Source organism: Melospiza georgiana, chromosome 12 (genome assembly GCF_028018845.1).
Source record: "Melospiza georgiana isolate bMelGeo1 chromosome 12, bMelGeo1.pri, whole genome shotgun sequence".
In the NCBI taxonomy this organism is placed as follows: Eukaryota; Metazoa; Chordata; class Aves; order Passeriformes; family Passerellidae; genus Melospiza; species Melospiza georgiana.
This window is the reverse complement of record NC_080441.1, coordinates 18,156,488-18,183,561: the sequence shown is the minus strand read 5'-3', so window position 1 is coordinate 18,183,561 and position 27,074 is coordinate 18,156,488. Positions and strand designations below refer to the sequence as shown.

General features: G+C 49.1%; 1 protein-coding gene across 2 annotated transcripts in view; it reads left to right on the top strand.

The window, feature by feature from the left end:
- Positions 1–27,074, top strand: part of LOC131088533 (vascular endothelial growth factor receptor kdr-like) — a 131,427-nt gene that overhangs the window by 15,370 nt on the left and 88,983 nt on the right. For both annotated transcript variants that reach the window (XM_058032664.1, XM_058032663.1), the window contains exons 2-3: positions 21,634–21,730; positions 25,533–25,735. In XM_058032664.1, the coding sequence (XP_057888647.1) occupies positions 21,634–21,730; positions 25,533–25,735 (300 nt within the window). The remainder of the gene's footprint in view (positions 1–21,633; positions 21,731–25,532; positions 25,736–27,074) is intronic.

Sequence of the window (27,074 nt, the reverse complement as noted above, 5' to 3'; positions counted from 1 at the left end):
GGATGGATGATGGATGGATGGATGGATGGATGGATGGATGGATGGATGGATGGATGATGGATGGATGGATGGATGGATGGATGGATGGATGATGGATGGATGGATGGATGGATGGATGGATGGATGGATGGATGATGGATGGATGGATGGATGATGGATGATGGATGGATGGATGGATGGATGGATGGATGGATGGATGGATGGATGATGGATGGATGGATGGATGGATGGATGGATGATGGATGGATGATGGATGGATGGATGGATGGATGGATGGATGGATGGATGGATGGGGTTATCCACAGGGGTGGATGGAGTTATCCACAATGATTGTCAGAACTCCTCACCCACCCTGTAGCAACCAGCCCAGCAAAACTCCTGAACCCTCAGCACCCCTTCAGCTTTGCTCATGCATGACCAGTATTCTGTCTCTTTTCTCTTTCCATGTGAAAATAATCAAATTCATGCAGAATCCCAAAGGTTATCCTTTTTTTGTGCACCCGTTGATAGAATTGCAACTGTTTCATCTCCTACCAAGCAAATCCTCTCACTGAAAAGGGAACACCAAAAATGAGTGTTCACTGGAATATGCCACCCTGGCCTTTTAATGAAGATGGAAATACACAGGAAAAGCAAAATTCCTGGGCATTATCAGCTTCCATGGCTGTTATTGTCTTTGCCACTGGGGCAATCCATGTGCTGGGTGGGCTGCAGTGCTGAGGGACAATATCTCTGTGCTCAGGAGCAGCATATTCCCAAGCATGTTGTCTTTGGCATGGCCAGTATTTTATCTGCCAGAGCCAATGTTAATGAAAAATTCCTGAAAAATTCCACATTTCAACACAGCCCCACTCTGCTGGGAATAACAATCTCTTGTGACCTGGTTCAAAAGCAGGTATCAGGCAGGATACAAAACAGGGAGGTGTTTCTGACCTCCCTGCCCCAAATTCGGGGATTTGGGGCTGAGTTTTTGATGCTTGCCTGCCTCAGGAGTGATCTCAGCACTCTCAGGTTGTGAGCTCCCTGAGGGATGCACACCCAAAATCAGGATTGTGCTGTCAGAGTGACACTGAGAGCTCCTTGTGTGGCACAGCAGTCTCAGCTCTCCAAAACACAGTGAATTTATGGCAACTTGCAGAGAAATGTCTGCACAGGAGGGGTGTCTCCTTCTGGGACAGCTCTGCCATTGTCCCTGCAGGGATCCCTTTGACACAGGGCAGGAAAATCTGTGACCCATCCCAGCAAACACCAGCCTGGATGGTTTGTCACACATGGCTTCATCTCCTTGTTCAGCAGACTGGAACACCAAGGTCAGGCAAATAAAAATGGGGGGAAAAGCTCCAGTTCTGAGTAAAGTGGCCTTAAATCACTGCCACCAACTGCAAAGTGACAGAGCAGGGAAATGGAAGGGACTAATCCACCTTGATTTGCATGAATTGGGTTCTCACAGGTGGGTTGGGATCGCTGAGCCACCCCTGGCAGAAATCCTAATCCACCTGGCCCAGGTGGGCAGGACAGGGCTGTGGGGCTGGGACACCCCAGCACAGCACACAGAGCCCTGCTCAGCACACCCTGCAGCCCAGCCAGGGCCTGTGGGGTCTGTCCAGGGACTGTGGGTCACTCAGAAAGTGGAGAAAGAAACGAGTGAGCTTGTCCAGAAGCAAGGAGAACCCATGGATCCAGCCTTTCAATGCCCTGCCTGACCATGGGTCCTTTCTGCTCCACACGCTCTTTGTGCCCCATAAATGCAGAGGGCAAAGGCAAATCAAGCCTTACAGCTGCCAGGCCTCCAAGTTCAGTGTATTCCACAGCATCCATCCTGCAGGAAGCCGGGGAGCAGTGGGATTGATGCCCTGCAGGCAGGGTGGGAGGTGTTTGCTGTGCCTGGCAGCACACAGGTAAGAGCAGCTGTAATTGCTGCTGTGCTCCAGCACACAGACACAGCCCTGGGTGAACACTCAGCTCCCAGCCCCTGCAAGGTCCCTCCTGCCAAAATCCCTCCTTGGGAGCTTCGTTTCAGTGGCAGCAGCTCAGTGGGAGCACAGGTTGTTCCTCCTGTGCAGAAAGCATCTGTGCCTGCCTGAGCTGCTGCCTGCTCCTCAGCTGGGGAGGATGCTGAGGGAGGGACAGGTTCCTGCCAATCACAGGCTCACCCAAATATTTATCTCTGCTAAAAGCAGCCTGGATGCAGCCCAAGGCTGGTTCTGGTGGGAGACATCAAACACAATGCACATGAGTCAGGGACAGCACATCTGGCACTGCCTGAGTGCTGCAGGAACAGCAATAAAGAGCCAGCAGACTCCAGCTGCTGAGTTATCTGTCCTGCAACAAGGCTGCAGCTTCCTGCCATCCCCACAGTGCCAGGAGGGTGCCAGGGATCACCTGGGGCTGCTCTGTGCTCCCTGATGGTGCTTGCACTCCTTTCTGCATCAGGGGCTCCAGACTGAAGGATCACCTCTTTTTAGAGAAGGATTTTGGAGAGTGATGGGGCAAAGCAGGGCAGAGCTGCCAGCATTCAGAACATTTCTCTGATATTTTATTTCTGCAAGTATCTGATGCAAATGTCCTTTTCCTGGAAAGATTCCTCCCCTGCCTGCTCCCCCCTCCTCCCTCAGAACGCTGGTGCCAATATTTCTGCTGTGACTTCCTTGCTCCCAGGGCTTTCCTGCTGGAGATTCCCCTCCCCTCTGGCCTGGGGCCGGGGGTCCCTGCACTGTTCTGTGCCAGGAGGAGGGAATGGCCCCAGCAGTGCCTGGGATGCCGGCAGGTATCCCTGAGGGATTCCAGCTGTCCTGCCAGCACAGAGGGGCTCTGGGAGCATGGCTCAGCCATTCCTGGGAGACTCTGATCCTCTTATCCCAAGTGTGAGCCTGGCAGGTGCAGGGAATGCTGGATCCATGCACAGGGAATGCTGGATCCATGTGCAGGGAAGGGCTGGATCCATGTGCAGGGAAGGGCTGGATCCAGGTGCAGGGAATGCTGAATCCATGTGCACAGGGAATGCTGGATCCATGCACAGGGAATGCTGGATCCATGTGCAGGGAAGGGCTGGATCCATGTGCAGGGAAGGGCTGGATCCAGGTGCAGGGAATGCTGGATCCATGTGCAGGGAATGCTGGATCCATGTGCAGGGAAGGGCTGGATCCATGTGCAGACAGACATTTCAGCACGTGCTGGATCCCACTCCTCCCCATCCTCTCAGGAAAGGGCCCTGCCCCAGGACTGTGTCCAGCAGCACCTCTCTCTCCATCCCTCTCACAAATGGATTAGCACAACCTTCAGCCAGGCAGTTTGGAATGAAGCATGGACCGAACCTTGGAGCTGAGGGTACAGATCTGCAGTGCTCAAAGGGTCGTTTTGATCACTTCAGAAAACATCACCTTGCAGAGCAGCCCTGGAGAGAGGCTTATCACTTTAACTTCCCTGATTACCCCAGGACACCAATTTTAGGCACTGTCAAAACAGTGGAGGTCAAATTTACTATGGAGGGCAAGGACCAGTGACTCAATTTTCCTTATTCTTTATAGTCACTTTTCACCTTGAAGAACAAAAGGTCCCAAAGTCAGAGAACGTTTGTTCTTGAGTCTTGCCAAAACCTTTTCTTTTTTAATAAACCATCATTAAAATCTGGGCCCTTTGCCTTGACAAAAGAAAAGAATATCTTTGTGTACACTTAAGTGACAGGAAAAAGCCTGTGAGGCAGGCCTGGTCACAGATAAAGGAATTCCGGACATTATTCCTTGTGCTCCGAGGGGTTGTGACATGGGATTTCCTCTCCAAGTGGTAAATAGCCCTGCAGTTGTGCAGCAGGGTGGGGCCAGCCCTGGCTTCTTTCAAACCAGGGGAGATGAAAGCAGTTCAGGAGAAGAAAGAGGGGCTGGGTGCATGTGCACAATGAATCCCTGGGAATGGCTCAGGGGGGATCCTCCTGCTCCAAGCTTTGCCCCCAAAAACTTCCCGGGGGTTTGGGGTGCTGCCAGCTGGGCTCTGCTTTGGGATGAACAGCTCAGGGCACAGCAAAGGCAATTTAACTCCAAGGAGTGGCCCCAAATCTCTGGTGTGTTCTCCTGTCACAGACATCTTTTCACGAAAAACCCTTTCCTTAAGATTTTTCCTCCTGAGAAGCCGGGAGGCCTCAGGGACAAAATGTAATCAATGATTATCTGCTGCTGTGGAATGCAACAGGTGCATCTGGGATTGGTCTCGTGTGGTGGTTTGTAATTAATGGCCAATCACAGCCCAGCTAGCTTAGACACAGAGCCCAAGCCACAAACCTTTGTTATCATTCTTTTCTATTCTTAGCCAGCCTTCTGATGGAACCTTTTCTTCTATTCTTTCAGTATAGTTTTAATATAATATATATAATAAAATAATAAATCAGCCTTCTGAAACATGGAGTCAGATCCTCATCTCTTCCCTCATCCAAGAACCCCTGTGAACACTGTCACATTCTCCCTGGATTTGGGGGAGACAGGTGGATTCTGTGGGAAATGGGTTTGGTTTGGGATGACTCTGGATCCTTCCTGCCTTCTCTAAAAACTCCCCCTGCATGTGGGGGACTCTGAGTGTCCATCCTGGGCTGGAATGGGATCAGAGAGGGTGGGATCCCACAGCTGGGAGCTCCTCCAGGAGCATCACTGGGATCTGGAACCTGAACGAGGTTCTGTAACTGAGGGCTCCTTTCTGTCCTGTGATGAGTCATGCCCAGGAGTGGGGTCAGCATTTTTGTCAGAAAACAGAAGAGCTGGAGCTGCAGATTTTTTCCTCTTCTCATTTTAAATCAAAAAACATTCAACTTTGGATTAATCCTTTGCATGGAGGGCTCACCAAAGTGCCCTGAGTTGGGTGAGGACAGAGGGAGAGGAACTTAACTCCTGTGCTGAGGGAGACAAGAACATTGAGCTGATTTTATATTTGGATTTCCTTTCCTCCCTATTCCTGTGGCTGGGGGGGTCAGCAGAGGCTGCAGATCCCAAATCTCCCAGCTACAGCCAGACTTAATGAGGAAAGGGAAAGATTTGCGCATTACAGTTCTCCAAATCCTCAACATTCAGGTCTTCAACAACAAACATTCATTTAGGGATCAGCAGTGGAACAGAGAAATTAGCATTTTGCAGGAGTTTGTAAAGGGCAGGGTCCTACATGAGCTTTGCATTGCCTTCTGCTTGAGTGTAGATATCTGAGTTATTTTCCCTTTCATCTGCAATGGGACCTCGTGTCAGCACAGGATCAGAGTGGGGAATCCCATCTGGAAAATGGGAATGTCAGTGAGGTCACACTGCAGCTTCCAGCTCAAGATGCAGTTTGGATGAGCTGTGAGGATCTGGTTCCACTGGTGAATAAAACCCCAGGGAGGGCTGGAGAGGTTGAAATCCTGGCTGTGTTCTGCTCCCACTGCATCCCACTGGCTTGAGAGAGGGTGTCAAGGGGGTTGGAGTCCCTGCAGAGCACAAGGAGAGCTCTAATCAAGCTCAGAACTGGAGAATTCCACGGAAAAATGCCAAATTTTCCTTCTTTCTCTGTGTCTCCTTACCAACCACCCACATTCTCCTGGAAACCGGGGAAAAGAGAAAGTTGCCCTGTTGGCTGCAGGAATCAAATACCACAGCTAAAATTCCTCTATGGCTGCTCTGAGGAACAACAAAGACAGAGAGAGATGAATCATGCAGAGAATTACTCATTTCCAAAGAGTAAACAGGTCATGCTCAGCATTGTTAACTCAGGGCTGTCACTGCTGTGGGAGTTTGGGGAGGGCAGGGGAAAATCTGTCCTTGCTCAGGAGTGGAATGATGGGAACCAGGCTGGAATCTCACCCAAATGTTGGCACTTCTGCCACTTCAGGATCACTACAAATTGCTGCTTTTCTGATATCCTGGTACAATCAATGAAATCTCACCAGATAAACTGTATTTTCATGGCCAAAGGATAAACAACACTGAAAAATGAACAAGCAGAACCGTTTTTATAAAGATTTGTAAGAAGCTAAACAGGTCTAATACTGAGTTAAGGGACTCATAGTTTTAAAACAGCTCAACTGAATTAAGAATACAAAAAGTTATCTGCTGTCCTTCCTCCTGTGGTGATGTGAGCAGGGGAGAGTTTCTGTTTCATCACAGGGGAAATTGTTCTTGAACTTCAGTGCCATTATGGATGAAACATCCCTTAATTTCAGTGCCATTGTGGGGAAAACATCCCTTAATTTCAGTGCCATTTGCAAGGGAAACTTTCCTTAATTTCATTGCCACTGTGAGTGAAACTTCCCTTAATTTTGGTGCCATTGTGGGGGAAACTTCCCTTAATTTCAGTGCCATTGCAAGGGAAACTTTCCTTAATTTTTGTGCCAGTGGGGGAAACATCACTTAATTTCAGTGTCATTGTGGAGGAAACATCCTTTAATTTCAATGGCATTGCAAGGGAAACTTTCCTTAATTTTGGTGCCATTGTGGAGGAAACAACCCTTAATTTCAATACCACTGTGAGGGAAACTTCCCTTAATTTCAGTGCCATTGCAAGGGAAACTTTCCTTAATTTTGGTGCCATTGTGGGGGAAACATCACTTAATTTCAGTGCCACCATGGAGCAAACTGTCCCTTAATTCCAGAGCCATTACAAGGGAAACATCCCTTAATTTCAGAGCCATTGCAAGGGAAACTTTTCTTAATTTCATTGCCACTGTGAGAGAAACTTCCCTTCATGTCAGTGCTACTGTGGGGGAAACTTCCCTTAATTTCAGTGCCATTGCAAGGGAAACTTCCCTTAATTTCAGTGCCATTGCAAGGGAAACTTCCCTTAATTTTGGTGCCACTGTGGGGGAAACTTCCCTTAATTTCAGTGCCATTGTGGTGGAAATTTCCCTGAATTTCAGAGCCATTTCCCCATGTCAGGATCTCTCCCTGCTGCCTCTGCCTGGCCTCAGAGGGCTCTCCCCCTGCTCAGATGTTCATGTCAGCACAGCAGCTCCTGTGAACAAGCTTTGCAGGACTGGGGCTTGATCCACAGCTCTTTTTACTCTCCAGCAGTGTTTTTCTCCTCCCAAAGCTGCTTCCATGCTTTGACCTTGCTCTAGAGCCCAGAAGAAATGCCTCACAATTTTCCTGAAGGCTCTCTTTATTCTGATGGCTATGCAGTTAATGCTGCACAGTCCTTTCTACCCTGAGACCTTCCAGCCAAGGGTTTTACAATTTGGCAGCTGAGGTTTCAGCCTGAAAATTCATCCCTGTTTTTTTACTCTCCCCCAAGAGCCTGTTTTCAATTGGTATAAACATTTTGATAGCTTAAGAGTGCAACAAAATGCTGAGGCTCCCTTTCCAGCTGGAACCCAAGAGTTGTTCCTGTGGCTCCAAGTGTTGCTTGTTGTTGGCTGTGCCAGTGGCTGGGCTTGGCTTGGCCTGGCCATGCAGATCCAGGCACCTCTGGAACCTCCTGGCGCACCCAGGGAAAATTCAAACCCATTTTAATGTGCTTTTCTAGCGATTCTGTCTGCCTGCAGGGTGATCTTCCCCCTCCTGCCCTGCCACACCTCACAAACACCCCTGTGATCAGCAAGGGGCACCAGGAACCTGCTGGTTCCTTCAGCACATGCAGAAACCCCTGAGAGGCACAGGTCACCTCTGCCAGGCCAAAATTCATGGGCAGCACCAAAAGTTTTAGTGATTAACCAAGACAAGAGGGAGCAGAACTCTGAAAGAGGAACCCCAGCAAAGGCTGGCTCTAGCTTGATAAGCTGTTTGTTTATTCTGCAGGGTCTCAGATCTGGATTTCATTTCTGGGATTAGTTCTCTGAATTCTGAGTGCAGCAAATCAAGGCTGTATGCGTGGAATCAGGATGGAAAGAACCTTTTTAATTTAATTGCCTGCATGGATTTGCATTATTCTTTCATCTCTCACCTTGGTGCTTTTCTCCTCCTGAATTCAAATGGTGACATTTTTCTTTCTTGGTGACATCCAGTTTTCATTTTGCTTTCATTCAGTGCTCACTGAACTTTCATCATTCCCTTTTTTCTTAGTCATTTCCATATAGTTCTGTATTCCTTACCAGGCCTTTGGATCCTCTGCGAGAGACAGGCAGGACAGAGCTCCAAACCCTCTTCATTTAATTACTTTTAGAGTCATGTTTGTTGATTTTGTTAACTACCCAGCATCCAAATGAATTTTACTGTTCAAAGGGCAACTGTGAATTTTGTCTGTCTATAGGAACTGCAAGAAACTTTTGGGATGAAGAGGTGAGATTTTTAGGAAAAGCAAACAGTGGTGTGGTTGTTTCTGCTTTGAAATCAATATTAAAAACAGAACCAGTTTGAGGTTTCATAAGAAAAAAAAGAAAAAAAAAGCTTTTAATTAGGAAATTACGCTGTGGCAAAATCCTGCATGGAAAGTGGCTGGATTAGAAGCAGTTTTCCAGGAAACCTTCTCCAGCCAGGAAGGTGTTTCTGGTCCCATCCCAGCGATGCCATGACCTTGTTGTTGGGATGGAAGTGTGGGATGCAGGGGACACCACGTTCCTTGGTGGAATCTGGGCTCTGGATCTGTCTCCCACTACCGGGGGCTGCCCTAAATACCCAGCTATTTTTAGACGAGTCTTTTTCTGTTGCTGCTTTCCATAATAAGAAAAACCTTTGAAGGATTTGTGTTTTTATCCCTATGCACAAGAGGAATTAAAATAAATAAATAGGCCTTAAATATTTAGACATGAAGAGAGAAGAATTTCCTGCCCAGCTCTGGCCGAGTGGCGTAGGTGGCTTTAATGTGACCTGGGGCTGCTCCCGGTACCTGGCAATGTTTGCTTTTCTTGGAAGCAGCTGCACTAAAGCACCTTTAAAATCAGGATCCCACAAAGCAAATCTGCTGTTTCCAGGTCACTGTGCAACCCCCCTCCCTGAGCCACAGTTTTTCCAGATGAGGAACTGATGTGCTGCAACTCAACCAACCTGTTAGAGAGGGAATGGCTCCAGGCACGGCAGAGGAGTCCTGGAAGTGTCTGGGCACCCACAAATCCACCCAAAAGGCAGGACCTGGCACTAAAAACACAGCCTGGCTCTGGGCATCACACCTGGACTGTCACCCACCTGCTGCCCCTTCTCTGGGCTGCTCCCAGACACCAAAAATGCTTTAGCACCAAACCTTTGTGAGTCAAGTGAGCTCATGTGGGAACCTGCGGGGGACAGGAGAAGGGATTTTTGTCAACAGGCAGCCATGCTATGCAGACTTGATAAATATGAGCAGTGCTAATTCGAAGCAGATTTCTCCTTTGCCACGAGCAGAATTCCTCCAAAGGCTGCCATCAAAAACATTATGTCACAGCTGTGGAGAAGCCTCACAAACAGGGGAGAAGTTGGGGTCACGTCAGGGTAGGAGTGCGGCGGAGGCTGAGGAAGTGATTGAAGCCCTGCTCCACGGCCTGATGGAGTTTGTCATTAAGAAGGATTTCACCAAATGATTTGCAGCCAGTTCCCTGGGCCCAATTGGTACTTTCCAGCTTAATGCAAACCAGTGAGGAAACCAGACCTAGTTAGGCCCAGCTGGCCGGGGAGGCTGCAGGCACAGGGCAACAAAACCTCGCCCGGGGCTGTGGAAATGTAACTGAAACTGGGCTTGGTTTTAAGGAGATGGTTAGGTTCCCTCTCCCCATCTCAGCAAACAGCTTTTATCTTGTCTCCCAAAATAGCAACCTGCTATCCTTCAAAACAAACCAGAAAAAAAGGGAAAACCTCCTGAGACAGGCACACAAAGCCGACAGAAGTGGAACACGGAGCTGATCGAAAACAGATTCTGCATCAAGTCCAAAGTCAGCTTTAGCCCATTGCTTCTTAATGGGTAGAGCTCAGAAACTAAGAAAACAAAGTAATTACCCACCGAGCAGCTTTTACTGACACTGAGCATTCACATGTTCCTGACACGTCCAGCCCCTGTATTTGCTCAAATCCATCTCTGTTTAGTGTGGCACATCAACTGACTTGACCTCAGGAGGCTCTGCCTCATTTGCTTCTGGATTTATAGCTCAAGGAGAAATGGTCCAACAATGCTAACAGGGGTGAGCTTTTGTTCTGCTTCACCCTGCCCATCCACCTTCCCTGCTCTGATTTCAGCTCCATCCCTCTCGTGGCCTTCCCCTGGCCTGCTCCTTCTGCAGGTCAGTGATTCATCACACAGGAGGACACAGATGTTCTTTACAAAGAAGCCTTTCCATGCAGGCTCATTTTTTTTCTTAGAAAGGAGGGCTGGGGATGAGGAAAGAGATGGAGAGCAGGAAAAAAGGCCTGAGAATGGGGATTGCCCAGGTTCCACCAGGGTTTGTGTGGTGCTGCCTATGGGACACAGCAGCATCTCCAGGGAGCAGAGATCACTGCTGGACTCACACCAGCAAGGCTCTAAGCAAGAAACCTTGGGGAATGTGGCCTAAGGAAAGCTGGGGTCTCTCTGAGCAGCTTTCCCATAATTATTTGGTGTTCCCTGGGCAGTCATGTTCCTTGAAGGCAAGTTGGATTTAGCCCTGGAGCACGGTCAGAGGTTGCTTTGCAATCCACCCTCTCGTCATCCAGAAAAACTTCACCCAAATTCCTCTGTCAGTTCTTGCCTTTCTTAGAAAACATCCCCAGTCCTCTCTGAGGTCTGCTCTGGGGACACTTCAGAGTCCAGAGTTGAGATTTCCACTCTGCCTTTGAGGGAGCACCAAAGAAGTTTGGAAAGGGAAGGGTCCTGTGCCTCGAGGCAGGCCCTGCTTGGCCACTCAGCAGGACAGCAGAGAATCCCCAAATGTGGCAGCTGGGGCTCTCAGAGATTGTTCCATGTGGAGCACCAGTAAATGTTTCCTGAAGGACATCTCCCAGCACTTTATCTCCTCTAATTCTAAATATTCCTAAAGATAGAGCTGGCATCTCTGCTTCCTTTGGGAGGTGAGTTACACAGGCTGATGGAACAGCCTTGGGAAGGTTTCCTTTCCTCTCCCCAGACTCTTGCCAACAGAAGGAGCAGATAAATGATTGCCCTTGGTATCAGACCTGCCATGATTCCCACCTCTCCTGATAACCACTCCCATTTCCAGCAGTTTTATTATTGTAGCACCTAAAGGCCCACTTATGAGCCATTCCTGATGATTCCCATCTGTTGGGCTTAAATTTTATTTTTCCAGGTCTTATAAAGCTCATTCAGTCCAGGGTTTGAGGATAAGGTACAGGGTTTCCAACACTCTCATGATGGAACAAGAAGAAAATTTGGGAATCACAGATTTAGTCTGCAGACAGTGCAGGAGGGATATGAGTGAGCATCCTTCTGATCTGATACATCCAGGCAGAGGCTGAGTGCTGGCAAAAAAGACCAAAAAATGCTTTCAAAGAAACACACACTTTGCTAAACCATGGTGTCAGGGATTTTGTAACTTCTCTCTCTTCTCCTCTGGCCATTTTAATGTCTCTCCAGGGGATCCATGTTACAGTTTCCCAAAGCCTTGGTCTTAGGATGAATTACCATCATATTTTATTATCAAAGGAGAAGCTGACACACGGGACAATGATTTCGTTGACTGGATATTTGGAAATACTGTTTCACTTGCTGCTATTGCCTCATGTTACATGGAAAATTGCTCTGGAAATGAATGTCCTAAGAGCTAAAATAGCCAGGCCAGGTGAAGTTCAAAGTTAGCACCCCTCAAGTGGGACTTCATGTGGAGTTCATGCTGGGCAGGGCTTTAATTTGTGTGCTGTGGCCCAGTGAAACTTCATTTACCAACCTCTTTAACCTGAGAAAAGTTCATTTGCATCTGTTTGCTGTGAATTTATAGGAGTGTTACTTTTCAAGCCTCAAAGCTGTGTTCCTAAACCGAGTCTGAATGCCTTAAATTACTCTTGGAAGTTGTGTCCTGATTGAAGATGTCAGGGACTGGGTCAGCTCTCCACAACCAGGGCAGATTCTCCACACATGGGAAACCAACTGTTGCATTGAACTCTGGCAAAAATTTCAGTTCCCCACTGACAGCAGCTTGCATGGAAACCTCAGGGAAATCCCTCCTTAACATTTTCTGGTGCCAGTTTCAATCCTGACCTCTGCTGGCAGCTGGGCTCAGTTAGGAGCTGATGCCTGCCTGGGTTATTGCATTGCCCCTGAACACTGAAATAAGGGTTATTGCATTGCCCCTGAACACTGAGGGTTATGGCATTGCCCCTAAACACTGAAATAAGGGTTATTGCATTGCCTCTAAACACTGAAATAAGGCAGTTTCTTATCCTCAGAGAGACAAAACCTGCCTCAAATCTCTCTGTGTCCCACCTGCAGTTCATCACTCCTGGTGCACCTTGTCCCCTTCTTTGGGAAATGCCACCACAGTAAAGGAACCACCACAGAGATTTCCAGCCTGCCAATAACTGATTAATAAGGAAAAAATTAATATTAACTTATCACAGCCACGCAGAAAAGGAAGGGTTGGTGTTTTTTTAAATCTGATTTCTAGTCACTTCAAAAAGAAATTATAAAGAAGGTATAAAAGTGTATAGAAAACCTGTTGAAAACTTCTCTACTACAGCTCTAACTTTTAAGAAGTCTACTCTCCTCAACAAAACATCCACCCTGGAGTGTAGGCATCTTACCAAAGTGTAGGCAAGCCCTTTATTCCAGGCTAAAAAGTCCAGTGTAAAGAGTGAAGCTGGGTAGGACGAGGAGGGAAATCACTGGTGAATCCATAGAGATTTACTGCTTGTTTTTGCATGGGAGGAGCTGGCTCATCTCAGGATGGATTTCAAGACTGACTGATCCTCTCTGTGTACATGAGTAGGTTGGGGAATAGTTCTTGGAACTGAGTCAGCCCAACAATTGCTTTCATTATTTGCAGCTGTACAAAACAAATAAGTTGGAGAGAAATTTTGAGAGGTGCCAAATCCAATCCCATTGATGTGAGTGAGCAGTGTTTAGTGCTGCACACATGAAGCCCATGAATTACAGCTGATGACTCCTCAGCTTCACCTGTCACCTTTGCTAAATGAGCAGATCTGATGATACTCCTCAAAATAACAAAGTAATTAAACTAGAAGTGTTTTAAAGTGCTCCTTCCTTAGCGTCCACAGTAACTACTCACCACATACAAATTGCCTGCAGAGAGGGGTTCTGATTAGATTAAAGGCAGCTCAGTGCAGGGTTTGGACAAGCTGGAACCACAGCTTGTAATTGTGAGGAACAGTTGGGCTGACAAACCATAAAAGCCTCCAGCTCCCTCCATCCATACTCACATAAACCACCAGGAGCTCACCTGGGGGGACAATGCTGAGATGGCACAGGGACACAGGGCAGCCTGGAAAGAGCCCAGAGGAGGCAGAGATAGGTCACAGAATATCCTGAGATGGAAGGGACCCACAAGGATCATCCAGTTTGAGCTACAGACCCCCCAACAATCGCACCCTGATTGACCAAACTCTCCTGCAGCTCTGGCAGCCTCGGGGCTGTGCCCATTCCTGGGCAGTGCCAGCACCCTCTGGGGGGAAGAACTTTCCTGATCTCAAACCTAAACCTGCCCTGGCACAGCTCCAGCCATTCCCTGGGTCCTGTCCCTGTCCCAGGGAGCAGAAATTGGTGCTGTCCTTCCACTCCCCCTTCTGAGCAATCCTTCCACCTTCCTGTTTTCCTACCAGTGCTCTGGAGACAGGGAAGAAATCCTGGCTGTGTTCACTTCCAGAGAAATGCTGGAATGGCTCTGGAGGGCAGGAAGTGCTCCCTGAGCCCTCTGGGAGGAGGGGAAGGGCTGGGGTGGGCAGGGGGAGCACAGAGAGCTGTGTCCAGCTCTGGCCAGGGCTGCTCCCCTTTCCTGAGGGCTCATCCCACAGCCCCTGGGTGCCCTCACTCCTCTGACCCCCAGCTTGGCCTGAGGAATGTGCCCTGTCCTGGAGATGGCCAGAGGAGGAAGGAAAGCTATGTCTGGAGCGCTGATGAAGTAATCCTGTCTGGGAATCATTGGAAACACTGATCTGCAGCCCTGCAGCTTTTCTCAGGAGACCACGCTGGGGGGAGAGGCAAAGACAGCTTCATACCTCACATTTTTGGATTTTTTTTGTTTTCCCCCTAGAGTCTTTAGGGCTCCTTTTTTGTGCATCTTGTTCCCACTGGGTCTGCATATTTCCTAATCATGGAGATGTGCCAGGTCCTCTCTTTCCCAGAGGAATTGCCATAATTTGGATCAAGAAATAACAACATTCCCAGCCTTTTTTCCATCAACATGAGATTACCACATTTCCTAAATACTTCAAATTGTGCTTGAGTGCCTGGCAGATGATTGCAGATGTTGCCACCTCCTTTCCCAGATTTCATGTTTATTTTCCATGTAGGTCTGAGTTCCTGGCTTATCAGCCAGTCCCAAAGTGAGGACATGTCCCCTCAGTCCCCAGCTCAGCAGCAGCACGGTCTGGTGACATCCCTGGCACTCCTTGGGACTCTCTGTGGTGTCAGAGGGAAACAATGGCCCTGATTAATGAGCTGCCACTGCCCAAGACCAAACAATTTTGACCTGGAGCTGCTTTCTGTGACCCCTTCCCATAAATCTGCAGCTGATCCAGTGATCCAGGTCACAGCCAGCCAGGAAAGGCCATGGCATTGCAACTCCAGGGGCTGCCTTGCAGCAGGTGCAGGTGAGCCCCAAAGGTGATGTTTGGGTTGCAGAAAAGCCAAAGAGAGGTCACAGGGTTTGTGTGTCAGCACCCAGAGCAATCAGGTGGCCTTGCTGATTGCAGGAGGAAACCAGGGCGACCCTGTGCCACCTCAGCAGGAAATGCTGATGCATCTGTGGCTGAGGAAAAGCCTTGTAGGAACAAATCCCAAAAGCTGGGCCAAAGCCTTATCTTATCTGCAAACACTTTCTCCACTTAGCAGTTGTTTTTACTGCGCTGTTGTTGACGTCTCCCCGCTCCAGAGTAATGATTTAATTTTTCGTTGTTGTCACTTTGGATCATTTACACCCCAACTGCTGCCTCTGGCTGAGCCACACACAACTTCCATTTGCAGCAGGCACAGAGGAATGGCTGGGAACTGCTCCCCTCTCTCATGACTCAGCTGAGCAAATCCTGCCTTCCCTGGCTGGGAAAATCAATGGGAACAGGAATCCTGTTGCTTTGCCAGAGGTACTCTTGGGTTAACACTTGCATTTGAATATCCTGAAGGAACCTTTGCCATGTCTCCTGATGAGTTTGTGATTGCTAATTTAATTCTGGATGAACTTCTTCAGCTTCTGTAGGAAGGGAAGCTTTGGCTCTGGCCTGGAGCTTCTCAGCTCTGTGCCCACCCACAGCAGAGCCACCCTGGGGGACTCCTGGTTTTTTTGACATGGAAAACCACAGGAAGAGAGGCTTCTAGTAACCATTCCCCTCAAACAAACAAAGGAACTAGAAAATCTTTAAAAGCTGATGAACCGTTTTCCTTATAAATAGTTCAGCTGGAATAGCAGGCAAGGGAGAGAGTCCTGGACAGAGGTGGTGAGAGGCTGAACCCCTTCTCACCTCCTCCTCCTCCTCTAGGAAAAGTGGTTTAGCACAGTGGAGATGCACAGGAAAAGATGAAGGGTTTAAAACTTCGCTGACAAATTATTATCCTCAAAAGACACATGGAGAATTGAGAGAGCAAACAACCTGACCCAAAGCAGCCCCCTGAGCACAGGAAATGGGAGAGAGGCACTCAAACCACACTGGGTCTAGAGGGGAAGTTTTCCCCAAGCAGTCCTGACCCACACATTCCCCACCTGCAGCCCCTCATGGGGGCCTTTGCCCTCTGCATTGACTCAGTTCCCATCAGTGCCTCAGTACAGAACTCAGCAGCCAGCAGAAAAGACAAAAATTGAGATTTTTGTCTCTGACTTACAGCCAAGACCTTCCCCACAAGAGCCTCCCTTCCCCTCTGCTGGGAAAGTCAATGGCAGCAATAACATTTCATTTAGAAGATCTTGCATTGTGCATAGAGAGCACAAAACATTTCATTAAAGTCGAGGAGAATCAAAAATCCTACGTTCAAATTCACAACAAAAAGAGGGGTGGAGATGAGTCTCTTTAGTTATTTGCTACTGTCTTTTTAAACCTTTAAAAATAATAGAAAACCACTTGAGTGTAACAAATGAAATCTGATTCCAGGAGCTGAAGACTTAATAAAAACACCAAATATTGCAAGGCTTGTGATCCAATAATGCTGGCAGTGCTGTGGTGCCTTCTCTTTTCATGGGGGTAACCTTGAAATAAATCCTAAGATGATTACAGGCCATTGGTTTAAACACGCGTGGCTTTTCAGTGAATCCCTGAGCTCTCCAATTCCAGCAAAAATAGATTTCCTTGGGGACAGAAGCATGAAAATGCCCTTTGAAAAGGACACCTGCTCATTTCCAGGTGTGCAGCTGGGAGGGGAGAGCATTGTGCTTTCCTGGGAGTCATTTCTGCAGCAGGGTTTGGAGGGTCTGCCCTGCCCAGGTTTTCCTGGGAGGAGGGCAGGGGACAGCTCTGCCTCTGCACCCCCCTGTCACTGGTGTCACCTCTCACTGCTCACAGGGCAGGGTGTGGTGTGTGGACAGCCCCAGAGTTCCTGAGGGTTCCTGGAGCTTCTGGTCCAGTCTCTGCCAGGCAAGCACAGCTCACAGGAGCATCCTCAGCAATGGCAAAACAGTTTTTAAACGCTGAGGCAATGCAGAGGGCAAAGGCCCCCATGATGGGGAATGCAGCTGTGGTTCAGAAGTGCTTGGGGAAAACTTCCCCTCTAGCCCTACTGTGGTTTGAGTGCCTCTCTACCATTTCCCGTGCTCAGGGGGCTGCTTTGGGTCAGGTTGTTTGCTCTCTCAATTCTCCGTGTGTCTTTTGAGGATAATAATTTGTCAGTGAAGTTTTAAACCCTTCATCTTTTCCTGTACTGTCACCCTCCTTCCCCGATTCAAATCAGCTCCAAACTCTGACTTCCAAGGGGCCCTGAGGTGCCCTGGGCCCAGCTCTCTGCACAGGAGTGCCTTCACATCGTGAGGAGTCCATGGAGCTCACCCATGTGCACAAAGCTGTTTGTGTGCCCAAACCCTCATGCCATCCCTGCCCTAACCTGCCTCATTTTGCTGCCAGCACAGCCCTCTCTGTGATTTCCTTGCCATCTGAAGCAAAGGCTCTGTGGGCTCTGCTCCCCCAGCTCTCCCTGTGGCCAAAAGGGATCCCCACATCCTTAATCAGGGATCACATTGAGCTGTCACTGAGCCCCACCCAGGCACAGCCAGGCTCACAACCATCTGTGAGGGCTGTGCCAGGCAGAGCTGCAGTGCCCAGAGAATGCGTGGAGGAAGGCTGTTACAATTAAGAACAGAGATTAAAAATACTTTTTATCCACGCTCACTGCTGGGCCCAGTATGGAGCATCAGGCTGTGCGTGGGAGGGATCTCCCTGTGCCAAGTGAGATGGAGTTGGAAACCATCTGACAGAGAGGTGAGGGAGGTCACCCATTACCCTCTGCCTGGGGAGCCTCCCGTGTTTAATGTTGGCCCTGCTGCAAAATCAGATTATCCCAGGAAAAGCAGTTTTCAATATATTTTTCTCCCCTGGATAATGTATCAGTCAACCTTTCACATTTGGCTCCCGAGGATTTGTGGTTGTGCTGTGTTTGCGGTTTTCAGCGCCGAGAGCAGAATGTTAAAGCCTGAACTGGAGGTAGGAATGAACTCCCAGATCAGAAATGGTGCAGTGAGGCTCTGGGCAGAGGCTCTGTCCTCACCTGTGTCGGGATCTCTAGCTGGTCACAGTGACTCTGAGAAGAGTTCCAAAGTCTCTTTTCCCAGCCTGGTGCTTGAAGAAGGAGTCAGGGCTCTTCATTTCTCGCTCTCAAGGTTGTTTATTGTTTCTTATCTTTCTCCTGTCCTGCTGAGGTCCATCCAGCCGGACAGTTCCAGGCACTCTGCCTGCTCCCAGGGCAGTGTTATGTCTTTATACTAAAAACTACATGTACAATGTTTACAGTTACTTTCCAATGCCCATCACCTGTGTTAGACAGTGAGCTTCTACTCTAAACCAATCCAAAAGTGCCAACATCACAGCAGAAGATGGAGGCCCAGAAGAAGAAGGAGAAAGGCTGGAAACACCCAGATCCCTCCATCTTGCCTCCTGAACCCCCATACCAAAAACCCCAAAATCTACTTTTCCACCCCGTGATAACTACACTGTTATTCTACCTAAACTGTTGTGGCTTGCTGATCTTCATCTAAGGTTGGTAACTTGCTCCATGGGTCATAATCAAACCCACAGGGGCATTTTGGGCTCTGTGCCAGGGTTTCTGAGCCCCCTGGCAGGGGTCTGGGCTGCTCAGGACAGCCAGAGGGATGTCCTGGGTCCTGACAACCTGGGCTCTTTCCAGGGGCATCTCCAGGCGGGAGGTGCTGCTCTTGTCTTGCTGGTGCCAATGTGTGCTGGCAGCAGCCAAGGCAGGGCAGGGAGTGAGGAGCCTGAGCAGAGGTGTCCCTCCCCTGAGCAGCCTGTCCTTTCCCCCTGGCTCACACAGGGGATGTGCTGCTAAGACCCCTTTGTGCTGCTGAGACCCCTTTGTGGCTCTGAAGGAGGCAGAGCCTCTGCCAGACCTGCAGGATTGTCACTCCAGCACCTCATCCCAAACCATGCCAGGGCATCTAGGAAAGGATGTGCACCAGGAGCACACCCAGAGCAGGGTCAGCTGCACAGGGGATGGCAGGGACAGCTGTGGCACCCAGGACTCTTGTGGCTCTCACAAGTTTTGCCATGGTCATGACACAGTAATGATGGCTCGCTTTTAATTTTATGTCCCTTGTAGCCCTAGAGCAGGACCAAACTTATTTATCAGGGAGGAGAGGACAATGTTCTCTTAGCCTGGGCATTGGAATCTGAGCAGTGCAATCAGAGCACTTCAGCTGCAGCAGGACCCAGCCCAGCAGGTCTGCCTCCCCACCCTGGGCAGGCTGTGGGTCCTGGCTTTAGGGACAAAGGCTGGGGAGCAGGGCTGTGGAAAAGAGGGGGTGCACTGCCAGGAATGTGCTTGATTCTCCCTTGCAGCATCCTAACACCTTCATGAAGGCATGAATCTCCTCAGACAGAGAGAACAAATATGAAAGTGGAGCAGATCCATCCTCCTCATCCAACACGCCCTGGGGCTTTGCCTCCTAAAAGTCAAGTCTATCTCTAAAGGGGCCAGGGGATGTTAGGGATATTGTGAGGTCTCACTCTGCCAGCTTGGCATTAGGTGTTCTGCCCTAGCACAGCCTGACCTTGCCCTTACAACTCTCTCTGTTTTGCCCTCAAAATGTTCTTTTCCCAGCCCACTCAGCTGTGGTGTGGCAGAAGGGGCACAGGCTGTGTTTATATAAACCCTCTGTCACCTGCCAGCAGAGACCAGATGTGTGTGGCACAGGAATTCTCCTCCTGTCCTCTGTGGAGTAGAAAAGCACTGAAATTCCACTTTGCTTATTCTGTTCTTCAGCTCCCAAAGCCAAAATAAACTTTGGGCAAGAAGTAACTCAGAAGCAAAACCAGAATAATTGAAAAATACTTTTCTTTCTCTTAGCAAGAATGGTGTCAAATGTTGTAAAAGCCTGAAGATTCTACAGTCAGAGCAGAGCTCAGGCTCTGACCCCAGACCCTCTGACAGTGCCACACTTGTTCATGAGAGCTCCAGAGGCACCAGCTGAGCCCCCCCTAAGCCCTAAGAACAACTGAAGGCACAAGAGGAGAGAAACAATTTTGTTTGAAACCCCAGGATTTTCTAAGTCCTGGCTGAAGTCACAGCATCAACAGCCCAGAGCAGATCCTGGGAGGAGCAGTGTCCTGGGAGAGCTACAGGGACCCCAGCCCCCCTCAGCTGGCAAATTCATGGCATTTGACAGACAAATTGGAGGCTGTTGGCCATATTCTGGAGCATTTTTGCAAAGCTCAGCACAGTCAGTCTGAGGGAGCTGTGAAATGCCTCAGCACCATGAAAGAACCTGTGCCAAGCTCAGCCCATTCCCAGTGGGAACTGGCTCTGCCTGGAAACCAGAGGGGCCTTGGAGCCAAGAGCAAGGATGGGCTTGCCTGGCAGTGGCTCCTCCTGCAGAGTTTGGGGCTTTTTCTGTTGGTTCTCAGCTCAATGTGGTGCTGCTCCCTGTGTGTGCCATCCTGAGGGTGTTGAGGAATGGCAGTGCTTCCCAAATAAATGGGAACTGCAGGGCTGGAGGCCCCAGCTGCTCTGCTTGCCCAGCGTGCCATGCAATGGCAGCTTGGAGGTGCTAAACAATGTCCCACAGAGCCACTGGAGGGAGCTGGGGTTGGGCAGACTCCAAGGACCTTGGAGATGGAGCAGCAGTGGCAGAACAGGGGGAGTGGGCTGGATCTGTCTCTGGTGGCCAGCACTGGTTCCAAGTCTCAGCCAGGGTCTGTAGGGAGGGTCAGGGGCTCCAAGGGCAGTCCAGCACCGTGGTGTCCGGGCAGGATCCCCTCTGGAGGACTCTGTGGTGCCATGAGGTTATTTGGCACCTGCTGAGTTCCTGACAGGAGCTCCAAGAGCTCCTGGAAGAAGCCAGAGACTCCAAAGTGGGAGTGAGTCACTGCCCACGCTGATGCCAGGCAGAGAGCAATTTACTGAAATCAAGCAGCTCAGAGATGAGAGCAGAGAGGTGGGGGCAGGAAAATCACTGCTTCGTGCAGTTGAAAAGTTAAAGCCTAGTGTTTCTCTCTCTGCCAGATATGTTATCTCCCTGTCTGCTTCAAATAATGCCCGTGCTGGGAGCCCAGGGAGGATTTCAGGATTTCAAACTTGCCTTATCAAGTTTGAGGCACAGGAGAAGAGAGAAATCTGAAGAGCAGGAGGGGAAAGAAAACACAGCTTTAATGTCAGAGCTTTGGAAGTGGAGATCCTTATCAGAGCCTGGTTTCTCCTCTCCTTGATTATGTTACTTTGAATTTGGACAAAGCAACCAGCCTGGCCAACCTGCACTTCTGGTTCTTCTCAGTTTCACTTTCTGAACATTGTCTCATTGTAGATGAACACTCAGATTGTCCCTGGGGACAGTTCCACAGGCAGGAGACATTTCCTGGGCCAGGAGATGATGAGAGAGACCTTTGTCACTGCTGTCATTAATGCCCCTGGTCATCAGAGCCCTGACAAAATCACAGATTCCCCTGGGAGCATTATCCCAACCACAGTGCCCACAGAGCCTGGGGTTCAGCTCGGACCCAGGATTTGGGAATGGTCATTTGGGAAACATCAGGTCTTCAATTTGCCTTTAATATCACAATTGCTTCACAGAGCTGTTCCCCAGAATTATTGTTTTCTCCCATTAATTAAAATGTAATGTATGAGCTCACCCATCAAATTGCTTCCCAAGGACCTGACTCCTTCCATTTTTATATGTGTGCAAAATCCTTTTGACACAGATCTGTTCTCCTAAATCTGCAATAATTCAGTAATAAAGCTGGCTCAAAACACTACTGGCACAAATGCAGGTGCTTGGTGTCAGAAAAGAAAGAGAGGAATAAAGGAAACAAAAACAAACTGAGGGCATCTCCTGGCCAAGCATAAATGCAGCACTGTGTGGGCCCCCAAATTAGGAACTATTTACAAAACAAAGAGTTTGTCTCGAGTGCATTGTGCTGCTTTGACACCACTGAATAGCCCATCTAAACTAATGATGGTTTCTTCCTTTTTTTGGGTCAGGTCTTGCTGAGGAAGAGCTTCTTCAGAAACCAAAGCTGAGCATTTCCAAGGACCAAATCGTCATCTCACCAGGAGACACCCTAAAAATAAAATGCTGGTAAGGATTGCTCCAAAAAACACGGGATTTTTGTCCTTGTGTTGATTGGTTTGGCCCAGCAGAGCCCCAGGACAGAGCAGAGCCTGATGCTGGGCCAGCTGGGAGCTGGGGCTGTGTGGAGGGAGCTGGATGGGCTGTGACAGAGCAGGGAGCAGAGTCTGGGGTCAGCTTGGCCAAGTTCTTTGTGTTGTGTTGCTCAGGGGCCCAAGCAAAACCCTGAGTCAGCACAGGGGAGAGCTCATGGGAGTGGGATGAGCTGTGCTTGAGGACATGGCTGGAAATCCTCTCTGAAATAGGGGCAGATTCAGCTCCTCTGCAGGTAAAATCACTTCTTTGCTCCCTGTCCATTAGGAAACAACAGAGATCACCAGGAACTGCCACCTAGCCCAACACAGGCACTTAAATAAGCAGCAGTCACTGTGTGTACATTCAAAGCCCCAGCCAGTTTAAACATAACATGTTCTTTAAAGCAAATTTAACCAGGATTTGTGAAAGACCAAAGTGTTGCTGCTGTAAATCACAGCAGTGCCTCAGTGATGGCACAATGTGTGCCACCAGCCATGCAGGGACCAGCAGGATTTTGGTGCTGACAGGGAGAGGATGCTCTGGGAACAGGGACACAGCTGACACATGAGGAAGGAGCAAACCCAGAGCACTCTGCTGTGCCAGAACACGCAGCAGCTGCTGGGTCCCACAAAAGGCCTCAGACTGAGATGGATGGAGGTGTTACTTGTTCTGAGTGGGATTTTTACACTTCACTGCTGCCAGAGGACATTTCTCAGGTTTTTCTCTGAGAGTGTTGTAGGAAAAAAAGCCCAAGGTAACACAAACTCTCACAATTTCATTCTCTCTCACACACACAAATGGATTTTACACCTTCTTGCAAGGTTCCCTTGGCTGGCGCCACTACCTGGATGGTTTCCTGCAACAGAAGTTACTAAAAACAGGGAAAAAAAGCAGTGAGAAGATGAATCTAAGCTTTAGGTTTCGCTGACACATCCCTTCTGATTTTTGTCCCAGACTATTTAATTCTTTGTTATAGTGAAAGGTGAATGGGCTCAGACTGTGTAAATTTGGGATGTCTTCTGGAGTGTGAGACAGCTTTTTTCCAAATCCCTCCAGCTTGCCATGTGGCTTACAAGGTCACAATAACCTTCCAGTGGTATTTTTAGCTTGGCAAACAGCAAACATGATGGCAATAAAGTCTGAGCAGTCTTTTAACATCTCAATGGTGCTCTCCATAAAACCTGTATGGACTCAAAGTCCCTGGGGTGCCCCAGGCCAATTAAATCAACATTTCCCAGCAGTTCTCCATGCCCCACCTTTTTAATCTGGAGGACCACCCTACTTTTCTCGTATCACCAAATCAATAAATAATTGAAAGAGTTATGAGCACTTCAGTCCCACATTGCTTTATGGATGCAAAGCAAGAAATCCCCATGACAGGTCTGAGAAACACAAAAGGATGTGAGCATGGGGTGTAACATGGGACCAGGGTCTGGAGCACTTCAGCTCTTTGGTTCACATGATTCAAAACCTGGGAAGAGAAGGAAAGTGTGGTTTCTGAATGCAAGAGTCGCTGGATCAGCCTCTCTGGGGATGTCTGCCCTCCTGCCTCCTCTGCCACGTTCATGGGTTAGCTCCTGGCCCAGGGAACTCTGGAATTCTTTGTGCTTCCACGGGCATTTGGGCTGTGTGGGGCACAGCACGGGGCACAGCCCCAGCAGGTCTGTGGCAATGTCCATCCTCCCTTCAATTCTGAGCTTTTGGGGTTCTTGGCCAAGATTTCCTGGTTTGTGATAGTGGAGCCAAAGCTGCTGCTGCCACTCCCTTCTGGCAGATGTGTGAAAATCCCAAAGCAACAGCCAAAGGCTTCATCTTCCACCAGGATAATGGATTTTGGGGGAGAAAGACTTAAGGAAGCACAGGTGTGAACTCCCAGTGCTGCCCTGCAGAGCCACCAGAGCTTGGATGGACACCAGAGGGCTGTGGGTGACGAGGGGCAGGGACACGGTGACGTGCTGGGAGCTGTGTCCGTGTGAACTGGCTCTGTTCCCTACTCCAGACCAGCAATCCCAGTCCTGGAGTCACCAGTGACGTTGGTAGGGTGGGCCCGAGCTCTGGGTGCTTGGAAGGACAATGGGAAGCTGCTCTGACGTGGGGTGGGGCTGTCCATCCACCAGAACATCCAAGAACAAGGGCGAGGCTGCTCAGCAGAGAGGATATTCCCCCTTTTCCAGTGCTCCCGTCAGTCTGGTGCTGGGAATAACCTCAAGGGCTCCACGTCCGCCTCCTCTCCAGGAAGGCGACAGGGGGACGGGCAGGAACGAGGGCCAAGAGGATGTTTGTGGAAATGTCACTGGATGTCCTGGCAAACGGGCTCTGACTGCACCTATTGCACCCCTGCAGGCCACTGGAACTCTGAGTCCTTGGCTAACTGGGAATGTCACACTTTGGGCATTGCCATCTCAGTCTGGGTCAGCGTGTCTGGGCTGGATTTCTCCCTGGCAGCACCGAGCTGGGGCAGTCCGGGGGTCTCACTCCTTCCTCAGCCCAGCAAATGCCAGTGGGAATTCTCTGAGTGAGAAGGGAGAGCCAACCCCCTGTTCTCGGGAAGAGTGCAAACACACACACAACTCCCAACTCCCTCTCTCCAGCACAACACACACAACTCCCTCTCTCCCACATCAACTTCTTCCCCAGGAAAATCCACAGGAGATTAACCCCCACCCCACCAGTTTCCACACTAAAAACCAGTTTGCTACAAAAAAGACCATCATCTTCATCTCCTAGGCCTGTGTGGTAGCTCTGGTCCATCCCCAGAGCCCTCAGAGGGAGCTCCAGGAGCTCCTGCTGCCATGCCCTGATGATTCCAGCACATCCAGCTGTGACTCACATCAGCTGGGAGCTCTGGGTCCCACAGCAGGTGACACCCAGGCCCTGCTTTTTGTCCTGAACTCCATGGAATTGCATTTTTCATGAGGTGTGCTCAGAGACCCAGCAACAGAAGGGTTCAGCTGGGGCGAATGTCTCATCCTCTGCCCTCCTGGCTTGATGGTCTGGCTGCTGCCACAAGGGGAATTGGAAAAAATGTGTCCTGAGCAGATATTCCCAGACTTGTAACCTGATTAGTTTCAGGCCCTTCACAAAAATCAAGACTGAGTCACTGCTGATTAAGCAAGAAAGGTGATGAAAAATTACATAAATATCCTCCTCTCTCCATGCAGCCTCAGTGCAAGAAAATATACATTAATTTATCAGTTAAAATATGCAAAATCCTCCTTCTTGAACAAACATATAATTTTATCTGATGCTTTGTAATGTTTGAAGTGGCTAAAATACAGTGTTATAGAAACAAACTTGTGTTCAGGCAGTGTGTTAGAAGAGAAATTAAACTTTTCTCCAGGAGTTACTGCAGCTCCCATGGAGCATTTCAGGAATGTCTGGAGAACAGTGTGGGGTGATCGAGCTCAATTTCTGACGGGTGGAAGTGCAAATAGGAAGTATCATTCAGGTTTGGTGTGTGGAGGGGTGACTAGTGGGTTAGCTGGTGTAAAGTTTTCTGGGTCTCCTAGGAGGCTGGGGGAGAATTGGGCCAGGGAGATGAGTAGGGAAAGTAGTAGTACAAATCCTAGAATGTCTTTCATAGTGTAGTATGGGCGGAAGGGGATTTTGTCGCAGTCTCGGCGACCTTTACAATATTTTTGGGAATGACAGTGGTAGGAGCAGTGGGAAGGAGCGGCCAGGAAGGAGGCCCATTTTTGCCTGAATGCAGTGTGATTTGGATGTGTTGTGGTGGCAGGGGAGCCCCGTCGGTGAGCTGGCAGCCGAGGGAGGACAGCCCGCGGGTGCACGTGAGCGGCTGCCGCGACGCGCCCGGGCTGGGCTGCAGCCAGCTGGTCCTCAGGAGAGCCACGGCCAACGACACCGGCTACCTCAGCTGTGCCCCCAGCAGCACCCCCGAGCACCAGGGGCTCGTGGCCAGCGTCTATGTCTTTGTCCAAGGTAAGGATTCTGCTTTTCAAATGGTGGTGGGCTCTGGGAGCTGCCTGAGGCAGAACCAGCAGTGCAGGGGCTTCCATCTCTCTGCTGGCCCAGGAGGGAGCAGCAGCTCTGACACTCTGAACAGACCAAATGCATCTGGGTGTTCATGGCAGCTGAATTCTCAGGGACATGGATGTGAGAACCAGATTACCCATTCAGTTCCAGGACTTGAAAGCTGGATTGTCCCATCAGTTTAGTGTCCCAAATAACAGATACTTCCCAAACCTCCTTTCCTTTTAAGACTAAATTCTTCAATCCTAAAGGACTTTGCTGTCACATTGCTTTTCCAAAGATTCATCCTGAATGCCCAAACCCTCTCTCTTTCCCTTCCTCCCCAGGCATGGACCTTCCCAGCAGGATACTTTGTAATTCCTCCCCTCCTACACATTTGTCCCTATATCTGTGAGACATTCCTAGCAGAGCTGGGTGACTGCATTGGATATATTTTACTGTAAAAAGTGTCCCATTGCTCATTTTTGTTCCCTTTGAGCTGCCTCTCCCCCACATTTCAGAATCATTGAGTTCAGATCCAGGAATTAATGGAAGCAGGAACTTCAGAGGAGCATGGTCCTCTGTGATTAAGTGAATGCAACCTATTGAACCACCATTCCAATAATAGGAATTTTTGTTAGAATATTCCCCCCAAATGCTGAGTTTTTTTCAAATCTGCTTGACAAATGCATTACTAAACACTGAATCATCTTGGATCTTCCAAGCTGAGATTGTGACTCCTCAGATGAAGGAGATGACTTTTAGTGCCTTGAATAGGAGATGACATGAACTCCTCTGGTGCTGGATAGGCTCAGCCTTTGCTTCCCAACAAATAATCATGTGAATTAATTTCATTTTCCTGGTAAAAGCCAATTTGTGGTTCTTTGAATCCTCTTACATAAATGCTGCAGAGGCAGTGAGTTTGTCTGATGGTATTTGAAGAGAGCTGCAAACCTACACCTCCAGAAAACACAAATCTTTGCTCTCAGCTCTGACTCAGGGTCTCGGGGTGTTGCCAATGATGGTGAAGCAACACAAGAAGTGATTTCCATCTCCCATGGGTCTCTGATATGCCCACACAGCTAAATTCAGCTTTTGCACCTCCAGGTGAACACACCTGCTCCATTCATGTGGGTGACACTTTCCTGCCTGTTGAAAACAGCCCCATTTTACCCTTATCCTGCTTTCCCAGCAAGTTTTCCTCTAATTGGAAAGTGGTTTTTTGGCATTACTTCTTAGTTCCTGAAGTAATTTTTTTTCTCCCTTTCTATTTCCTCTCTCTGTTTTTTTCTTGGTGCTCTGGTTGCTT